Genomic DNA, 20,145 nt, shown 5'->3' on the forward strand with positions numbered 1-20,145 from the left:
GGACCAAAGTGGCCCTACCCTGCCCCCATCCTGAGCACCTTCTGGGCTTCCCTGCACCAGACACAGGACGCTGGCTCTCCCTGGCGTGTAGCAGATTTTATTGCATACGTGGCACAGGCAGCATGGATAAGGCCAGGCATGGCACTCTGGGTGGCTCTCTTCCTCTTCAGCTCTGATCTCAAAGCCCTGGCCAGTGTGGGTAGGTGTACAGGGCTGGTCTCTATGATACTTTGATCAGTGGCGGGCCTGGCCAGGCATGGGGGCCTGAGGCCATAGCCCAGAGGGGCTGGAATGATAAAAATCCTCCTCCTGGAGAGTTCTGCTTCCTGGGATTCCTCAGGGCTGAAGTACTAGCCCAGCACCATCATGGCCTCATCTTCAGTGATAGTAGCTGAGTCCCCCTCCTCTTCAGGGCCCATCATGGATAAAGGCCCTGGGGGCCGGTGCTGGAAGAGGGCTGCCCGGTTCTGCTGCTCACCCTTCTTCACCCAGTGTCCATAGAGCCGGAAGGCACAGCTGTCAATGAGGCGCCGCACTGGCCGCAGCGCATAAGGGTCCCTCAACAGTGCACTCTTGGTCAGCGGCCGTACACGGTGGGTGCTTAAGGCCACCCGTCCAGCAGCCAGCACTGTCCACACTGCCACCTGGGAAAGGGGGCAGTGTGAGCTCCACGGGCACATCCACCAAAAGAAAAATCATGGGACAGAGGAGCAGGCCCACACCCTGACACTCTCAGGCTTACCCGGAACCGCTGGCGGGGGCTGAGGTTCCAGGGTTGGCTGCCTTCACAGCGCTCAAAGAATGGGTGCTGTAGGGCTTGCTCAGCTGTCAGGCGCTCCTCAGGATCCACCTGCAGCAGCCTCGAGATCTACGGGAAATGCCAGAGCATGAAGGGCAGCTCTTGGGCCTCCCTCCTTGCCCTCTCATGGCCCCAGCTCACCAGGTCTTTCACAGTGTCAGAACGGTCATCCCACTCAGGTGAACTAAACTGGTACTGGCCCTCCATGATCATGCGTAACATCAGGATCTGGCGTCGGTGCCAGAATGGTGGCGAGCCAGCCAGGAGTGTGAACAAGATCACCCCACAGGCCCAGCTGAGAAAGAGACCACAGTCAGGGAGGACTAGGTGAGCGAATGTGTTGAAGGACATTACACAAAGGAGGAGGGAAGGGGGAGACCAGAAACTCACAGATCGACCTCCTTGCCGTAGCCTGGGTGGGTTTCATCCATGGAGCACTTAAGGATCTCTGGTGCTAGATACCCTGGAGTCCCACACAACTCTGGGGAGAGAGGCCTGAGATTGATGGGATGTCACAGCCCCCTCAAGGACCCTTAACACCAGACCTCTGCTGGAGCCTCAACACCACCAGAGCCCCAAGTGTTCCCATTCTGCTCCTGCCTGCCTTCTGCGAAGTCTCGGTATTAGACCCTAGCCCTGCTGAACAATTCAAGGACCCACCAAGGCTCCTGGTGGCCTTCCTGGGAAAACCCGATTTTTAGATTGACTTAAAGGTGCTATCCAACTGTATCACTTGCCTCCCCCAACCCTCCAGCCAACCCAATCCTCACACAACTTTTTACCACGTTTTTACATATATACACACATAGAAAACAAAACTTAAATCTTTTCTGCATTCCTTTCTGCCCAAATCTATTCCTCCTCCTATAATCTCTACTGCAGTTAGTGGAACCACCACTCAACCAAGGGGAATGAGTAGGAATATGGGATTTCTTAAGGCACATTCTGGGTAAATTGTTTGTTTAAAACCCTTCCCTGGCTTCCCATCATGGCCTCAGGATCAAGTCTAGACTCCTACAGCACAGAGCCCTCCATGACTTGATCTAAGCCTGTATTTTTAGTTTCTTCTGGCACCAAGTCTTCCATCTCAGCAATTTCCAAACTGTGATCCATGGCACACTTCGAAGAGATCTTAATAGGCCTGAATTGAGAAACTGAATTTCTCTGGGGAAATTCATTCCAAGTCAAACTATTTACTGAACGCCTACCATGTGCCAAGCACCACACTAGACACAGTGGCGAATTTGATGTGCCCTTACCAAGCTCACCACCTACCAGAAAGCAAACAAATAACAGAGTAAGACATGTATCATGAAGTGGGGGAGATATAAGAGCAAAAACCAAGGGCTCTAACCTGACATAGAACTTTAAAGTAAAAGCTGAATTATCCAAGCCAAGGGAGAGGCTGGAGTGGGCAGGGGCAAAAATGATGCAGAATAGGGAAGTGTATGTGGCAGCCCAAAGGGACACAAAGCACAGCATCTGGAAGATGTGTAAGTCCACAGATTAAGACCATGAACTCTGGAGTCATACTGCCCAAGTTCAAATCACACCTATGTGACCTTGGGCAAGTCACCTCACCTCATTAAGCCCACCTATAAAATAGAGACACAAATACTATTTCAGAGCTGTTGAGAGGATCTAGAGAAATAAGCCATGTAGACTCAGCGTGGTGCCTTACTCACAATAAGTGCCCAGTGAATGTTAGCTATTAGTAAGTCCAATGCAGAGCCACTGAAGGAGAGGAAGTAGTATATTAAAGGCTCTGAGGAGTCTCACAGTTGAACTTTGTTTAGTTTTCCACTTGCACTAGAAATGGTTTTCACAACAAATGTGTGGGCACGAGGTGAGAAGGGCTGTCGCGCCACACCAGACTCCTCATAGCACCTAAGCAGCACACTGTGGACCTGCCTCTGCCAGACCCCAAAGGCACAGCTGAGCCCTGCTATCCCTCGCCCCCTCTTTTTCCTCCTGTGACAAGCCCAGCCTCCCCAGGCCGAGGTCCGAGCCCCTTCCTCTGTGGGTCCCTACAGCTGAATCAGGTACTCCTTCCTGGCTTCCTGGCATGGCCCCTTGCCTGCTGCGTGCCATGATCTGCTCACTTGTCTGCCTCCAGGTCAGGAAGCCCACACTGATTTGCACACGAGGCTCTGCACCCAGTGGGGACCTGGCAAGTGCTCACTGACCTTCCTTTCCTTGGTACTTGGGACCCAGTTCTCAGACCCAGCCAACCAGCCCCAGGCCTGAGCCTCTTTCCCTCCCAAGCCTCTCAGGGTACCAGGTCCCCTCACCTCGAAGCTTCTCGTCAGGTTCCAAGTGGCAGGAGAACCCAAAATCTGACAGTCGGATCTGCATATTGTCATCTAGGAGAATATTCTCAGGCTTCAGGTCTCGGTGTACAATGTTGTTGGCGTGGAGAAAGCTCACTGCTTCCAGCAGAGACCTCATGATGGACCTGAGGGAGGCACAGTCTCCTTTGCTTCTCCCTGTCCCGCCCCACCCCCTGCTCATCCCAGGGGTTGCAGGCTCACCCATTACCTGGTTTCCTTTTCTGAGAGGGCCACCTTCTCTGTGAGATAGTCAAACAGCTCTCCCTTCCGCATCCTAAGGGATAGGAGGGGTTGGGAGATAGGTGCACCTCACAGTGGCGGCTGAGAAAAGAAGCCAGTGCTCACAGAAAATACCACGGAAGAGGCCAGTAAAGAGATCCCTCTGTAGACAAATGAAAGGGTCTCGAGACAGAGCACTCCAAGAGTGAACCGGGTGTCAGGGGCACTTTGGCCCAATGGGTTGGCCGTCGAAATATCTGCACTGTGCCACAAGGGGGCTATTTTAGCAAGAATAAGTGCCTTATGATAATAATCATTTACAGGAAGTCTGTGTTATCTGAGAATACACTCACAAAACGCCTTCTGAAGTGAATCTATTTAGACCACGGACCAAAATTTTCCAGTTAATAGTAGCAAGAAAGTTGAATGGGACTTTACTTTGAATTTTGCTTATTTTATCTTGTCTTTTAAAACTGAGGTTATAATTGCAACTCTGCATCAATCCTTGAAATAAAGCACACACCAGGTTCTGCAAAGTTGCATGTGGTGTAACAGACACTTCCCACTTCCCCTCGACTTTTGCAGAGGGTCATTTCTTGTCTGAAGACTTTGTAAATTTCTTCCAAGGGCCTCTCTTAAACATCTGGTATCCAAACCATTCTCTTTTGAAGTACCTTTGCAACTGGTTTGCATTATAGCACTGTATAATATCTGACATTCAGCTTTAGACCGACCAGAAAAAGAACTGATGGGCAGACAGAGACTCCAGTGGAGGGTGTTAAACACTGGGAGACTGGTGAGGGAGAGTCTATTTACATGTGGTCAGCTCACGAATAAACACTCTCCTCCTAAAACAGGGTCTCATGAAGACCCTTTGTACTTAGCTGGTCACTATGACTCTTGAAGAACTTGCCTCAATCTGGGCACCTAGGGAGAAGGGCCAGAGCCCTGAGCTGGCAGGCAGGCCTGAGCAGGAGCAGAGGAAGGTGTGAGCAGGGTGGTCTTCAGCCCACTGTGCTGTAAGGCTGTGGCCATGCATGGAGGTGAGGAGGAGGCTTCTTGATTGGGGCTGGGAGATACTCACAGGTCAAACACCAGGAACATGAAGCTAGAAGACTCGTAGGAATCGATGAGAGTGACTGGGGAAAGAGGCAGAAAGGCAGAGAGACAGAGATGGAAAGGAGCAGATGCACATTAAAGGGCCTTTTCCACCCTGAGGCAGCAGTGGGCTGTTACTGGGAAGGAAGGAGAACCAAAGGAGGCAGTAGGGACCCAAAGGCTGGCCACACTTTGAGGTGCAGCGGAGCCAGGACTAAGGGAGCAGAGGCATGGAGGCAGTGCTGGGGGAAGTGGGCTGTGGGCAGGGCTAACAGGAGCAGGGAATGCAGCCTCACTGATGTGGGGGTGGCCGGCGACCTGGCGAAGGATGTGTGTCTCTCGCCGCGTGGCTTCTCGCACCTCCTCCAGCTGCTCAGGACTCAGCCGCTCAGCTGTCACCTCCATGATCTTCACCGCAAACTCCCGGCCAGTAACTCGATGAACGCAACGGCGGACTACAGAGCTCACTCCTCTGCCAGAGTCAGACAACGCGCAAGTCAGGGCCTCCTGCTCTCTCATTTCCACGCAGAGTAGGGCCTTGGCAGCCTCACACCCACTACACCAGACTCTGGAAACCCATTTAGACAACAGGGTGAACTCCCAAGGAGCTCACCCTGGCCTGCAGGAGCTTCACAGCAGCATCAGCAAGCAACCTGGGTATCCAGCAATGTGCAACACAAAGCTCATAAGGCAGGCAGGCAGGGGTCCTGGGTTCCAGTCTCTGCCACTCCCTCCATGGGTGAGCCTAGGCACTGGGCCCCAGAACCTGCCCCTTGCCCTAGAACCCCACAAGGAGAAAGTGGGAAGGCTTCCTCCAGATTTTACCCACTTCCACGGTTACCCCATCTAAATCCCAAAGTTCCCCTACAATACCTCAAGCGAAGGAGGCTCCAAATAAATACTGGGCCACTGACCAGAAGACCAAAGTTGAGAAGTAGGAGATCTTGGTTTAGGCCCCAAATCTGTCACTAATTAACCTCCAAGTGACCCACTGACATAAGGTCTCTGGGCTTCCACTTCACCTGCTCTGAAACGTAGCCAACAATATCTTGAAGGGATGCTGAAAGGTGTTAATGAGGTAGAGAGAGGAAAGCCCATTTGGCTTTGTAAAGACAAAGTCCTAGGGAATTCCATGTGGTCCAGTGGTTAGGACTCCACTCTTCCACTGCAGAGGGCTCGGGTTCAATCCCTGGTCGGGGAACTAAGATTACACAAGCCGCATGGCACGGCCGAAAAAAAGACAAAGTCCTAGACAGGGATTTCCTTGCTTGGCTCTGTCACCAACTCCGTGTGACCCTACAAGTATTTCAGGCTAAGGTGAAAATCTCTCCAGGATCTGACCTCATACCACATTTCGCATGCTGGTTCCCTGGATGCCATTCACATAACCTCACTGCCGTGCTCCCAGGGCCTCCTTGCCTTTATATAACTCCTTTTGCTGGAAATGCCTGTCATCCACATCTCTGGTTCAATCAGTGGATGCAAACCATTGACCCTCCAGGCAAACACAGCCCACAGATATATTACACTGTGGTCAGTGCATTGTTATTTACAAATCTGAATTCACATATCTTAGCTGGAACAAGAACGCTCCAGCTGCCACAATGCTCACCACTTCCTACTCTTTTTTTTTTTTTTGCAGTACGCGGGCCTCTCACTGTTGTGGCCTCTCCCGTTGTGGAGCATAGGCTCCGGACGCGGACGCGCAGGCTCAGTGGCCATGGCTCACGGGCCCAGCTGCTCCGCGGCATGTGGGATCTTCTCAGACTGGGGCTCGAACCCGCGTCCCCTGCATCGGCAGGCGGACTCTCAACCACTGCGCCACCAGGGAAGCCCACCACTTCCTACTCTTTTACTCTTGGCCACTTCACAGTTTTCATTTTCTGCCCAACTACTAAGGGCACCTGAGTTCGAGGTCCCTGGTCTAATTATTACTCATCTTTTAATGAACCTCTGAGAATTTGTGGAAAGCTGGAGACCTCTGCCACATATATCCAACATTTTTATTATTTCAGGGCGGCGGGGGTGGTCAAAGATCCTTTGAAGCCATAAAGCAAAGAATCCCCGCTTTAAGGCCCAAAATGAATGCTGCGTCTACCAATTCTTTGTTTATTCTCCAGGAGGGAGGGACCACTCCCTTCGCTGGTATCCTATAGCATGTTAACTGTAGGAGAATTCCCCTTTTTTTTTTTTTTTTGGCTGCATTGGGTCTTCGTTGCTATGCGCGAAGTTCTCTAGTTGAGGTGAGCGGGGGCTACTCTTCATTGCGGTGCGCGGGCTTCTCACCGCAGTAGCTTCTCTTGTTGCGGAGCATGGGCTCTAGGCAGGCGGGCTTCAGTAGCTGTGGCTCGCGGGCTCTAGAGAGCAGGCTCAGTAGTTGTGGCACATGGGCTTAGTTGCTCCTTGGCACATGGGATCTTCCCGGACCAGGGCTCGAACCCATGTCCCCTGCATTGGCAGGTGGATTCTCAACCACTGCGCCACCAGGGAAGCCCCTACCTGTAGGAGCGTTCCCTTTTAATTAAGCCTTCCTACTATGTGTCATGACTATCTACATGGGAAACCTGGGTGTTCAGACTCAAAGTCCAAACTCTTCCTACTGATGCACCCCAGTACCTTGTTCTCTGCCCACCCCTTAAATGTTAAGACTTCCCCAGGATCCCATCCTTGGCCCTGTTCTCAGGCTATATACACTCTCAGTAATCTTATCCACCTCCACGACTTCAACATTCATGCCGAGATGTCTACCCCACCCCCCCTGCCTTTTTTTTTTTTTTATTTTTGGCTGCACCACACAGCTTGCGAGATCTCAGTTCCTCGACCAGGGATTGAACTCGGACCATGGCAGTGAAAGCCCGGAAACCTAACCACTAGGCCACCAGGGAACTCCCCTAGATGTCAGGCCAACACATCTTACTGAATAAATTGCTTCCCAAGGGTCCTAGAGACCTCTCACTGTCATCATGACCACTGAACACTTCATCTTCCCAACACTAGCTCCTCAATTCCTGATCTCAGTTAATAGCAATGCCATTCAATCCGACTCCCAAACTAGAAACCCTGGTGCCATTCTTGGCTTCGCCCTCTCCTTCACAATCTACAACATCCAACCAGTCCAGCCCATCCTGTATTATCTCTCAAATCTGTTTCCTAGTACTCCAACCCCACCACCACAATGGCCTCCTAACTGATCTCCCTGCTGCTAATCTCAACCACTGCCACCCATCTGCCACACTGCTTTGAGAACTAGCTTCTTAAAACAGCCCCAATCGTGTCATTCACTGCTTAAAAACTTCCCTGTTTAAATTCTTTACTAAGTTCTGTGTCCCCTCATTCCTCAGCAGTACCCCTAAAGCAACTGTCCTCTTTTTAAATGATACCTAATACTTTCAACCTTACAGTTACCTGTGGAATGCATTCAAAATTCTTGTTTTCTTTCCATACTGCCTCCCTATTAATTACAAGATAAAAATCAAATCCAAATTCCTTCATCTGTCACTCAAGGCCTTCACCAACTTCTTAGTCTCTTTTCAGCCTCATCCCTGGCTATAACCCTGCTCTTCAACCTTTGTTTCATGACTTATAACTTGTCACCAATTTCCAGAATGTGTCAAGCTCTTTTAAAGCTTCAGGTCTGAAATTGGTACTCTGGAAAAAGTAATTTAGTTAGAGTGTGCAGGAAAAACAAGAGGGAAAAGGTAGAAGAGAGAGACGAGGGATGATGCTACCACAGTAATCTTGGAATGAAATGATAAGGACCCTACTCTCTGATCTGCCTTCTTCAAAACTGGTCCTTCTGTGCCCTTGGCAGTGGAACCACTGTTTTTACCTAAGGGCTCTTCCTAGCCTCAGTGCATCTTCCCTCACCTGGTCCTGAAACCTTGTAGCATCTCAGGACTTGGATCTCAGCTCTCTTCTTTTCCCAATATTCTCTCTTCCCTGTGACCTCCAACCAGACCCAGGAGTTTTGTTTTTTTTTTTTTAATTTTGGTCACGCCATGCGCGGCATGTGGGATCTTAGTCCCCTGACCAGGGATCAAATCCATGCCCCCTTCAGTGGAAGCACAGAGTCCTAACCACTAGACCGCAGGGAATTCCCCCCAGGGGCTTTAAATACCAACTATGTGCAAATGCTTCCTGCTACGCTGTCTCAAGCCTTGATTTCTCTCCAGAATTCCTGATTCCAACAACCTTTTTGACATCTCCATGTGCTATCTAAAAGGAGTCTGAACAAATCTAACGGTCACACCACCATTGGATTTCCTGGCCTCAGCAGCATGTGTCACAGCAGACCATGCCAACCTTCCAGAAACATACTCTTCCTTTTTTTTAAAGTTGGTGGGTTTTTAAAAAAAATAATTTATTAATTTATTTTTGGCTGCATTGGGTCTTCGTTGCTGCGCGCGGGCTTTCTAGGCGCACGGGCTTCACTAGTTGTGGCATGTGGGCTCAGCAGTTGTGGCTCACGGGCTCTAGAATGCAGGCTCAGTAGTTGTGGCGCACGGGCTTCATTGCTCTGTGGCATATGGGATCTTCCTGGACCAGGGATTGAACCCATGTCCCCTGCACTGGCAGGGAGATTCTTAACCACTAAACACCAGGGAAGTCCCAAACATGCTCTTGTGTTTTTCTTTCTAACTCACAGATGGCATCTCTATAGTTCCCCTTGCTGGCTCCTCCTGCTCTAACTCTTTAATGGTGACATGCCCCACAGTCTGAGCCTAGGTCTCTTTCACTACTTCACATTTCTCTTGCCAACTACTATCTATATGCTGATGCCTCCCAAGTTAACAGCTCTAGCCCAGCGCTCTTGCTTGAGTTCCAGACTCACATGCCCACTGGACAGCTCCAGTTGGTGGAACTCTTGACTTGCTCACACCTCCCTCCAGACTGATCTTCCCCAGTCTTCTTCATTTCAGTAAATGGTACTCAAGCACTCAAATCCAAACCTTAGAATTTATTCTTGTTTTCTTCCCTTTCCCTTGTGGTCCATATCCAATCCTTCAGGAAATTGTATCAAGTCTCCCTTCAGGCCATCACCTAAATTATCCACTTCTCTCCATCTCTACCACTACCACTCTATTCTAAACCATCACCATCTCTAGCCTGAATGAATCAATAGCTTCCTATCTGGTCTCTATGCTTCCATTCTTGCCCCTCTCCTATCTACTCTCCACATAAGAGCCAGAATGATCTTTTTTAAATGTAGCAACACACCTGTATTAAGCACTCACCATGTGCCAGGACGTGTCCTAAGAGTACCATATTAACTCTTTCTGTCCTCACAGCAACCTACAAGGTAGGCTCTTTTTTTAATTCTCTCATTTACAATGGAGACACTTTGAGGCATAGAAAGGTTAAGTTCCTAGGCCCCAAATCACAGAAATGTAAATCAGACCATATTACTACCCTACTGGAAACCACCAGTATCACCAGAGTAAACTTTACATTCCTTACCCTAGGGAATTCCCTGGCAGTCCAGTGGTTAAGACTTTGCCTTCCAATGCAGGGGGTGCGGGTTCGATCCCTGGGGAGCTAGGATCCCACGTGCCTTGCGGCCAAAAAACCAAAACATAAAACAGAAGCAATATTGTAACAATCAGTAAAGAATTTAAAGATGGTCCGCATCAAAAAAAATCTTAAAAAAAAAATTCCTGGAACTTCACTGGTAGCGCAGTGGTTAAGAATCCGCCTGCCAATGCAGGGGACACAGGTTCGAGCCCTGGTCCAGGAAGACCCCACATGCCGTGGAGCAACTGGGCCCGTGCACCACAACTACTGAGCCTGCGCTCTAGAGCCCACAAGCCACAACTACTGAAGCCCAGGTGCCTATAGCCTGTGCTCCGCAACAAGGGAAGCCACTGCGATGAGAAGCCCGTGCACCGCAACGAAGAGTAGCCCCCACTCGCCGCAACTAGAGAAAAGCCCGAGGCAGCAACGAAGACCCAACACAGCCAAAAATAAATAATAAATAAATAAATAAATTTATTTTTTAAAAAATTCCTTATCCTGGCCCAAGGCTCTACATAATCCAACCTCTATTTACCTCTCCAACTTAATTTCCTCCACCTTTTCCCACTCTTACAACATTCTAGTCACTATGATCTTCTATCTGTTGCTTGAATAGGCCCTTTCCTATGCTGAGCCTTTGAACACGGCAGTTCCCTCTGCCTGGAATATATCCTGCCTCAGCTCATGATCTGTTCATTCTCATCGTCCAAGTCTCAGCTCCATTAATTACTCTTGTTCCACCCTATTTATTTTCTCCCTAGCACTTACAATGAACTTTAACTTGTTTTCGTGTCTATTGTCTCTCTCTACCACTGGAACATAAACTCCAGGAGAACAGAAATCTTGTAAGATGTTAAGGTGTGGGTCTTACATCTCCAGTGCCTAGCACAGTGCACCCAGCACATTGTACATGCTTAGGAAACCTTGATGAATAAATGTATCGGCCACTGCCTCTACAGGTGACGGCTTCCTTCTATTTGGTGTGTGCTGAACTCCTACTCATCCTTCAAGACCCAAATATCACCACTTCTGGGAAGATGTGGTTTTCTGAGACCCAGCAGCACTTTTTACACAGCCTGATACTTTTTATATGTTCATGTGTCTCCTTCAGTCACATCACTTGGGAGTACCTCCAAGGCATAAACATCTCTTCTACACTCCCCATGTTTATCTTTGTGTCTGGCACCCAGTAGGTGCTTGAATTATGTTTGTTGAACACATAAATGAATGAATTCGTGAAAAAATGGGGGTTGACCCAGAGTAAGAGGCTAGTCACCAAATGTTCCTCCACTCACCACTGACCCTTCTCATTTAGAACTCTTCAGCCCTCAGAGGGAACTGTGTACCCTGGCTAGGACCTGACCTCTCTGGACCTCTGTTTCCCTGCCGTGGGCTCACCTGCCAATGACGTCCTTAGGGTCGTACTTCTGGTAAAACTCCTTGGCCGCAGCCCAGTCGGGCAGCTCATCCTCCGGCCCCACGTCTAGCGTCATTTTGAAGTAGGTGGGGGCCTGTGTGGAGGAAACGGAGGGCAGTGAAGGCAGGGAGGCCCACAGGCTCTGAGAAGACGAACATCGCGGCTCGCAGAGGCGCAGCCCTTGCGGCTGGGGAGCCAGGATCCTGTGGGATGGGGACGGGGTGGGGGAAGGACAGGGACTAGGGAGACCCCACGAAAGGGCCTTAGGGGTCGGGACGGGATGGCAAGGCAGGGAGGGGGGCGGGGGAGAGGAAGGGAAAAGGTGCGGAGGAAGAGGGGAAGGGGCAGTCGGGCTGGTGGCTGTTGCTGCGCAGGCGCACTTGGGCGGGCGCTGGGAGGGGGCGCGGGGTCTCGCGCGGGCTCACCCGCGGGGGCGGGGAGAGAAGTCAGAGTCGACGCGATGCCTCCTTGTCGCCGGGTTCGCCTCTAGTCCCTTACCTTATCCACAGGCAGTGCCGGCGACGACCTCAGGCCCCGCCCCCATTCTGTCCGCCAATGGCCAGCGCCACCCGAAGACTGAGGTTCAAAAACCCTTCCGATTGGAAACTGGTAGTCCAATAAGAAGCCGAGAGTCCCGAGGCTGGCGCGGAAGTTGGAGCTCGGAGTTACCTGAGGTTGCGACGCTAGGGCGGGGCTTCAGATACGGCCAATCAGGGCACGGCATCTGCTGGGGCCAGCAGGGGGCGGAGCTTATTGACCAGTGGGGCTGGAGGCCTGGAACGGGACCCGGAAGTTAGATTTAACGGTAAGTGTGACCTCCGGGTACCTGGGACACGGGACTCGCTGCGCCTTCGACTCCCGGACTTGGGCATGGTCCCCTCAGTCTCTCAGAATCCCTATCTCAATTCGGCTTTTAAAAATATTAGCAGCCTAGTCCAAAGCGCCTGCTTTGAGGGGCAGAGCATGCAGCTTGGACCTCAACTTGGCTACTTGGTACGAACTTGTACGAGCCACGGCCCGTCAGGCAGAAGAGGCTTTGTCGTCCTGTGGCTGCTCCGACTCTTGAATACCTCCAAAGCCCTAGTGCTCACCATCTGGGGTTATACATTTTCCCAGTCTTCCACTACCACCTCCCGAAAGCCTTGGGGAATATCACACTTTGTTCGAAGCCTACCAGTTTATGAGATTCTGCCAGGAGCGACTCACTTCATAAATATTCTCAGTGCACAGCTCAACCCTGGCATTCACTTACTCATTCAACAAATATTTGTTGAGCGTCTAAGAGTTAGACTAATAGCAATGAAAAAAAATAAGGTCCCTACCCTTGTGGAGGTTGTGTTCCAGGAGGCAGAGAATGAATTCATTTAATCTTCTATCTTAGAAATGTCACTTTGGGATTGCAAGCATGTAAGAGGAGAAAAACGAATCCAAGTAACTTTTTAACAGAGTACTTTGACCTTATACCATTAATCTAAAGACAAAATAGTTGCAAAGAAATCTTGTACTTAGTAGACTTGTTGTTTGGTAGCATAATGGGATAATTATTTTGAAATTGAGCAAGTCAATAAAGATTGATGTAGTTGGCGGCCTAGATTCTTACTGTGGGAATATGGAATTTGGAATAGGGAAAGGAGAGCACCTTATGATTGATTGAAATTGGAGGTATGATTTTAAGAAATGACTTAAGATAGATAAAATTTGATATTTTCTAGCTCTAACCTCTGAAAGGGCCTAGAAGCAATAATGTCCCAGTAGAGTGAGCATAGCTAGTGTCTAGATACTGATTTCAAAGTAACAGTCCTCAATAAAAGAAACCAGGGCTCCTTGGGAGAAATGGCCAATTCCCAGGCTGGAGCAGAGAAAGTACAAGATGAGCCTGGAATAATTTGTGCCAGAAAGCAAGTGAAGTAAGATGGGGACTTAAACACAAGAACCAGGTTGAAATCAGGGACAAAAAGGATAATGAGACTGAGAGGGCTATGAGGGAGCCTTCTGATGTACTAGAAATGTTCTATTCACCTAGGTGGTGATTACACAGGTGTGTTCATGTAAAAACATTCACCATTCGGCACACATAAGATCTGTGTACTTTACTGTAGGTAAATTATACCTCAACAAAACAATTTAAGAAGGCTAATGACAGTAATGGGTATAACAAATTGAATTTAAAAACAATCTGAGACCATACTGACACTAAAAATTGTAAATAAATAAATGAAAGAGAAAAAGATCTTCTTTATAGTAGAATGCCAACTAATAAGTATAGAAAGAATGATAAAGTTAAAACATCAACATTTTGTAAGCCTCAGAATAACTGACTTGGGCAAAATGGACATTAAAGTTACTGGTAAAAATTTGCTGAGGTATTTATACAGGTAACTTTTTTTTTTTGGTAGATTTATTTATTTTATTTTTGTCTGCATTGGGTCTTCGTTGCTGCGCACGGGCTTTCTCTGGTTGTGGTGAGCAGGGGCTACTCTTCATTGCGGTGCGTGGGCTTCACACTGTGGTGGCTTCTCTTGTTGCAGAGCATGGACTCTAGGCTTGCAGGCTTCAGTAGTTGCAGCATGCAGGCTCAGTAGTTGTGGCGCACGGGCTTAGTTGCTCCGCGGCATGTGGGATCTTCCCAGACCAGGGCTTGAACCCGTGTCCCCTGCATTGGCAGGCGGATTCTTAAGCACTGCGCCACCAGGGAAGTCCCTATACAGATAACTTTTTAATTACAAAGGAAAAAAAGTATCTTTACCTCTGCAGAAATCTGACAGACACTACCTTAAAATCAAGTTGTCAATGTTACCTCCACCAGTAAAAGGGCAAATTGACATATGCCTCTCGATGTGATGTATTGAGGACATACAGCTTATGTAATATTTTAGCCAAAAATGCATAACCTGAATTCAGTCATAAGAACCCAAACTGAGAGACATTCTACAAATGGCCTCACCTCAAAAATGTCATGAAAGACAAAAAAAGAAAGGATGAGGACCTACTAAAAATTGAAGAATGCTAAAGAGATATGACAAACTAAATGCAGTAAGTGTTCCCACACTGGACCCTAAAGCAGAAATTGCTATACAGGACATTATTGGGACAACTGGCAAGTTTGAATATGGACTATATATTAGAAGATAATATTGTACTGATGTTAACTTCTCTGAATTATATAATTGTACTGTAGTTATGTGAGAGAATATCCTTGTTCTTAGGAGATATAGATCATGAGGTATTTAGAGATGAAGGGCCTTCAACTTACCCTCAAATGATTCAGCAGTAACAATTATGTATATTTAGAAAGATATAAAGCAAATGTGGTGAAGTTAAACATTATAAATCTAGGTAAGAGTACACATGAGTTCATTGTACTGTTATTGTTCTATAGATTTGAAATTTTTTCAAAATAAGGAGTTAAAAAATAGCAAGACCTCATGTAATCAGTTTGGGGAAATGGGATATTCTAGTAAACTGAAGCTGCTAATTAATCAAATACTAGCTTTAAAAATTTTTTGTAAAAAATCTCTCTAAAATGAGTTATCCTGATGCCCAGGCAGCACCTCACACAAATTAAATCAGAATCTCGGGGGGGTGGGTGGTAAAGCTCAGGCATAAGTTACTTTTTAAGGCTCCCCAGGAGGTTCCATTGTGAAGTCAAGGTTCAGAACCACTGCTGTTTATATGGCTTCTACCCATTGTTGTAGTTCTAACCTCTGGACCAACAATGGATTCCCTTCACTTTTCCTTCCTGAAACACTCTGGAACACTGAAAACAACCATCATGTGCCCCTCCTTCCCCTTTAATCTTCATTGTGCAACATCTCTAATTCCTTTAGGTGCTCTGTTGGTCTCTCTGCTGGTGAAATCACCCCAAAATTTCATTCCCAGGGTACATGTACTTCAAAGAACATGTACAAGAATGTCCAAAGCAGCATGATTCATAATATCCTAATGGGAAACATTCCAAAAGTCCACTAACAGAAAATCGGTAAATTGTAATATAGTCATATAATGGAATACTATACAGTAATGAAAACTACAGCTACACCAAATATTGATCAATCTCACAAGCAATGTTAAGTAAAAGAAGCAAGACATAAAAAGAATACATATGATTCCATTTATATAGTGTTCAAATGCAGGCAAAACTAAACTACATTGTTAGAAGTCAGAATACTTGTGGGTAACAAACAGAAAGTTACCTGTGGGAAGAAACGAAGGTGTAGTGATTGGGAGGGGTATAAAGGAGGCTTTGGAGTGCTGGCAATGTTAAATTGGTTACATTGACTGAATGGTGGTTTTTCAGATGTTTTCTTTGTGTTAACTTATTGAGCTGTCTATTCTGTTTTGGATATTTTGCTTTGTGTACCTCACAATTTTAAAAATGTTTAAAATATTATCACAAGGCCCAAGATAAAGGATATGAAAATTCATCATAATCATACAAGTTTCTACATACAGGGTGGTGGTTGCTATTATCCAATCCTTTCACTGCTCTCTCAGCTCTGGAACTAACTGTCTAGGTTGAATTCCAGCTCTGCCACTTACTAGCTGTGTGACCTTGGATAATCTGTGCCTGTTTCCTCAACTATAAAATAAAAACAGTAGTACCTACTATTGAGTGATTTTGAGGACTGAAGAAATTAAGAAATATAAAATGCTTAGCACACAGCCTGGAATATAGTAAGCACTCAATAACTAGTAGCTGCTGCTACGACTTTTCCTCTGTGGCCTAAGGGTCTCTGTTGATAGGTAAGGGAGAAGTTTGGGTCTTTCCAAGAAGGGAAACTTCCAGAAGAAGAAGGAAAAGGGGGAAAAAAATCCTTTCCTCCTCTTGAAGCCCCTAGGTAAGGGGAGATGCAGGCTTCTCCCATCAGTCAGATGTCCAGTCTGGCTCTCACTAAGGGCCCAGGGAAAAGCAGGGGAAGAACAATTAGACAGGAGCATTTCGCCACTAAAAAAGACTTTTATTACAAAACAAATACTAATAAAATCAGGCCTGGGCTTCAATCCCACCTCCTAGAGGCCCCTAGGATGGAGGAGATTGGGGGCAATAGGGGATGGTGGGCACTGAAAGAACAGAGCAGGCTGACCTCCCCTCATCAGTCTCAGCTGCTGCCTCTCTCTTCCAAAGCCCTTTGAGAGAGGCACCATCCTTCCAGCCAGGAAGTACCATTGTTGGCACCAGACCCTAGCAATGCCGCATTGCAGGATTCAGGATGTCTCGGCTGACTCTCAGCAAAGGCCAGCTAGGGTCACTCAGCCTGGGCGATGGCGTAGGAGAGCAGCCATAGAAGCAGCGGGCCCAGAACAAGGACAGCAAGCCAGACGGCAAAGCTGGCCAGGATGAACCTCCGGGCCCGGGCCCCCCAGTGCACTGCCTCCTCCAACCGGCCTGCCTTATGCCGCTCTTCCGCCTGTGGGGGCAGGTTTTTGGTTAGGTTCTCCCCCTGCTTCTGCCCCAAAATGCCCTCTGCCCCACTCCAATCCTACATCCTCGTCTTGGCTCAAAATCTCACACCCAAATCCTCCACCTCCCTTTCCAGTTTCTAACTCTCATGTCTCAACCGCAAAGTAAGGTACCCACTCTGCTCTGCCTCCTTTTCAGGATGGCTTTTGTTTTGCTCAGAAGATCACGTATGGAAAAATACTTTTCATTTTATTCCCCATTCTTTTCTACTCATTTCAGATTCATTCAGAATTTGGAATCCTTGGCAAGAAACAGTGACCAATCTTGGAGTATTTCACTCATGTCGAACCAAACAACACTCCGTTCTCATTAGCCCAAAGAGCCTCCTCTTTTTCATTAAGGATTCTTTTTATGATTTTGCCCTAATGAAATCCAGAAATTATGACGATAAGAAAACAGTTTCTGATAAAAATACAGCTAGGGTCGAGGAAATTCCGAAAGGTACACATGAGGTTTCTGTTAGATGTTTTGAAATGGTGAAGCCCTCTCAAAAACTTCATAGCTTCTTCCGAACTCCTATAGATTGTTCTAGTTACTGCTCGGCTGCCCCGAGTCTTGCCCCTTCCCATTCATCCTCTTTATAGGCCTTGAGAGTGGACCTTAACTACAACACAAATCTGACCATGTCATTCTCCTTTGCAAAAATCCTTGAAAGGCTCCCCAGTACTTCCCAGATAAAGCTGAAACTCCTAAGCACAGCACTGGAGGCTCTTGGGAATCTAGATCCTCTGGCTTCATCTCTCACTGTTCCTTACTGGTTCATTCACGCTGAACTAATAGTCCAGGTTGCCTTTGTATAGGCTGCCTGTGCTCCCTTCGCCTGGAATGCGCTTTTACCCTTATTCACTCATCCTTTAAGATTACTTTCTTTTTACTCCCTTAGGATGCCTTTCCTGTTCACCTACTCTATTATACACATACATGTACTTACATACATATATATACACATACATAGCTCCTGGAATACACTGTGCTTCCTCTATCATAGTACTGATGAGCTGTATTCCATTAATAGTTACCCATTTTCACAGCCATCTCTTTTGCTAGACTGTGGGCCCTTTGACGGCAGGAACCATGTCTTATTCCTATTTCTGGCACCAGGCCCACAGCCAGGCTCTGGCAGGTACTTATTAACTGTTTGATCAATATAGATAGATCGGGTATACAGAACCATTGCCTTACTACACCCACACCCCTGCTTCCATAGGAATTGCTTTCCTCACCTTGATGGCAAACACAAGGGCCACGACTCCCAGGCAAGAGCAGCCACATATAATGCTAGTAGCTGCCAAGTAGCGGAGGCGGAGCGAGCAGCAGCGAATGGGGGATGGAGAACGAGCAGCTTCCGTGTTGCTCACCAAGCTCTCCACTGCCTTCTCCTCGTCCTCCATCACCTGTAGGCGATATAGTCAAGATACTTGTAAGCCCAACAACTGAACCCCTGGTAGAGTCTTGCTCAGACTCTACCCGCCTCTCTGATCATGTCATGGCCTAGTCGAACTCTCAGAAATGCTGCCTTACCTGGGGAATTCCCCTAGTGACTCATAGACTGAGAGGAAATGTGTGTCTGGAATCCTTTTTCCTCAGCCTAAGGTTCCCAGTCTTTAAAGGCAAGCTGGTGTCAATGTAGCATTATCTGTTTTACTTACTGTTTTGGCAAGTGGGGAAAAGCAAAATGACAGGTGCATGCTGAGAGGCAGTAGAAAAACACAGAATCTCAAAAACTGCTAGGAGTCTGAGACTACCCAATTCAGTGATTTTAAACTGTATTTCAAAGGGCCCTGAAGTTCCTTAGAGGCTGCCCTCAAATATTAAGGAGGAATCAGAGAATGGCATCCTAGGTCCTCTACTCCACTTTAAGGATATCAACCATTTCATGTGAAAACACAGTGCTGGGGATGGGGGAAAGTAGGGGAAAAGTACCCATCTAAGCTCTCTTTGTAGCTGAGGAAACTCAACTTCAGAAACACCTCACCCTCCCCAAATCAGAGCCTCCCTTGCTATGCTGACTCCCTTCCACCTCCTCTCTCCATTTAACCCGGGTCATACAACACAATCAGATTAACACTGAGTCCGAATGACCTCATAAGCCACACAGAAACCTGCATAATGATGCCCTAATCATTTCTCATCTCCCTATTTCCCAAGCCCTCAGAGCCCTGGCATCAAACTGCCTTTCTACCTTCATCCCCAACCATTCCCCTTCACCCTAGACAAAATGAAAACATGTGCAGTTCTCAGAACACAAGTAACAAAGGATAGGAAAGGTTAAAAAGAAGAGACAAGAGCCAAGAATGATATGTGCCACAAAGCTGCAGGATAATGGATGTGAGGAAAGAACTGAGATGAGATAAACACAGTACAGTCATCAGGGGAGAACACAAGGAGAGGGTCCAGGGAATTGAGGTCAGAGAACATGTAAAAACAAATGGGGACTCTTACCTGGCTATAGGCCTTGAGGAACTGTGAGTTTCGGCTCCTGCCTCAGGTTTGATTTGGCTTGGGTGGAGATGGAGCTGACTCAGGGCTCCAAGCCAAGCCCAGGGGTGGGGTTGAGTGGCCAGCCACCATCCGAAGAGCCCCAGAAGCTCGGAAGGGGGTGTGGCTGATTCAAACCAGTCTGGCTAGATGGAGTAACTGGAGGTAGAATGCCTGCCTTCTGGAAAGGGAGTGAAAGCACCTGAGCAAGAGGGATTAAAGCAGGGAAAAGTCTGAGGCATCAGATAGCTCCCAAGGAAAGTCCAGCAACCAAGGGAATAGAAGGGAGGAGAGGAAAAGTATGAGTCTGAATGACTTAAAATTGAAACTTTAGGGAAAGGTACCCTACCAGATAAGATTTGCCATTCTTCCCTCTTCTTGCGTGGAGATTTCTGCCTCAAAGATACATAATTCTGAGTTAGAGATCGGGTACTAGTGTCTTAGCAAGAGCAAGAGAGAAGAGAAAACTGATACCCAAGTTCCCACCCAACCCTCCACCAGACCAGAAAATCAGAAGCCTCCTTACGCGGATGCTCATACAGAAACTAAGTTTATTATTTTTTTCTTCTTAAAAAAAAAAAAAAAGAAAAAAAGAAAAAAACTCATTGTAGAGAAGCCCCTCCCCCTTCCCCTAAGGGTGGGGGGCTGTGAAAGATAGCTGGGGAAATCAAGTACAAGGGGGTGGGGACAAAGACTATCTTGCCACCCTTAACACTGCCCAGCCATGTGGGGTGGAAGGGAAGGGGATATGTGAAGAGCCCCGTTTCCATGACAACCAGTTGCCTACCCCCTACTTTGGTGGAAAGAAGGGAGAAGGCCCCTATGTCTCCCT

The 20,145-nt window shown here is 47.7% G+C and overlaps 1 protein-coding gene across 4 annotated transcripts; it reads right to left on the reverse strand.

The window, feature by feature from the left end:
• Positions 1-87: 87 nt before the first annotated feature.
• LOC309832104 (phosphorylase b kinase gamma catalytic chain, liver/testis isoform) lies at positions 88-19,413 on the reverse strand. Of its 4 annotated transcripts, XM_082669647.1 has the most exons (11): positions 19,278-19,413; positions 18,059-18,229; positions 11,356-11,468; positions 4,743-4,918; positions 4,433-4,487; positions 3,338-3,403; positions 3,091-3,254; positions 1,190-1,280; positions 941-1,094; positions 743-868; positions 88-644 (listed from the first exon to the last, which is right to left on the reverse strand). In XM_082669647.1, the coding sequence occupies exons 2-11, from the start codon at positions 18,224-18,226 to the stop codon at positions 351-353; spliced, it is 1,407 nt and encodes a 468-aa protein (XP_082525773.1). In that variant the 5' UTR covers positions 18,227-18,229; positions 19,278-19,413; the 3' UTR covers positions 88-350. The 4 variants fall into 4 exon arrangements, with proteins under 4 accessions (XP_082525773.1, XP_082525771.1, XP_082525770.1 ...); XM_082669645.1 differs by lacking the exons at positions 18,059-18,229; positions 19,278-19,413 and adding an exon at positions 11,873-11,927; XM_082669644.1 differs by lacking the exons at positions 18,059-18,229; positions 19,278-19,413 and adding an exon at positions 11,800-11,874.
• Positions 19,414-20,145: the final 732 nt, after the last annotated feature.

This window comes from Grampus griseus (genome assembly GCF_964374135.1).
Source record: "Grampus griseus genome assembly, chromosome: 14".
Taxonomy (NCBI): Eukaryota; Metazoa; Chordata; class Mammalia; order Artiodactyla; family Delphinidae; genus Grampus; species Grampus griseus.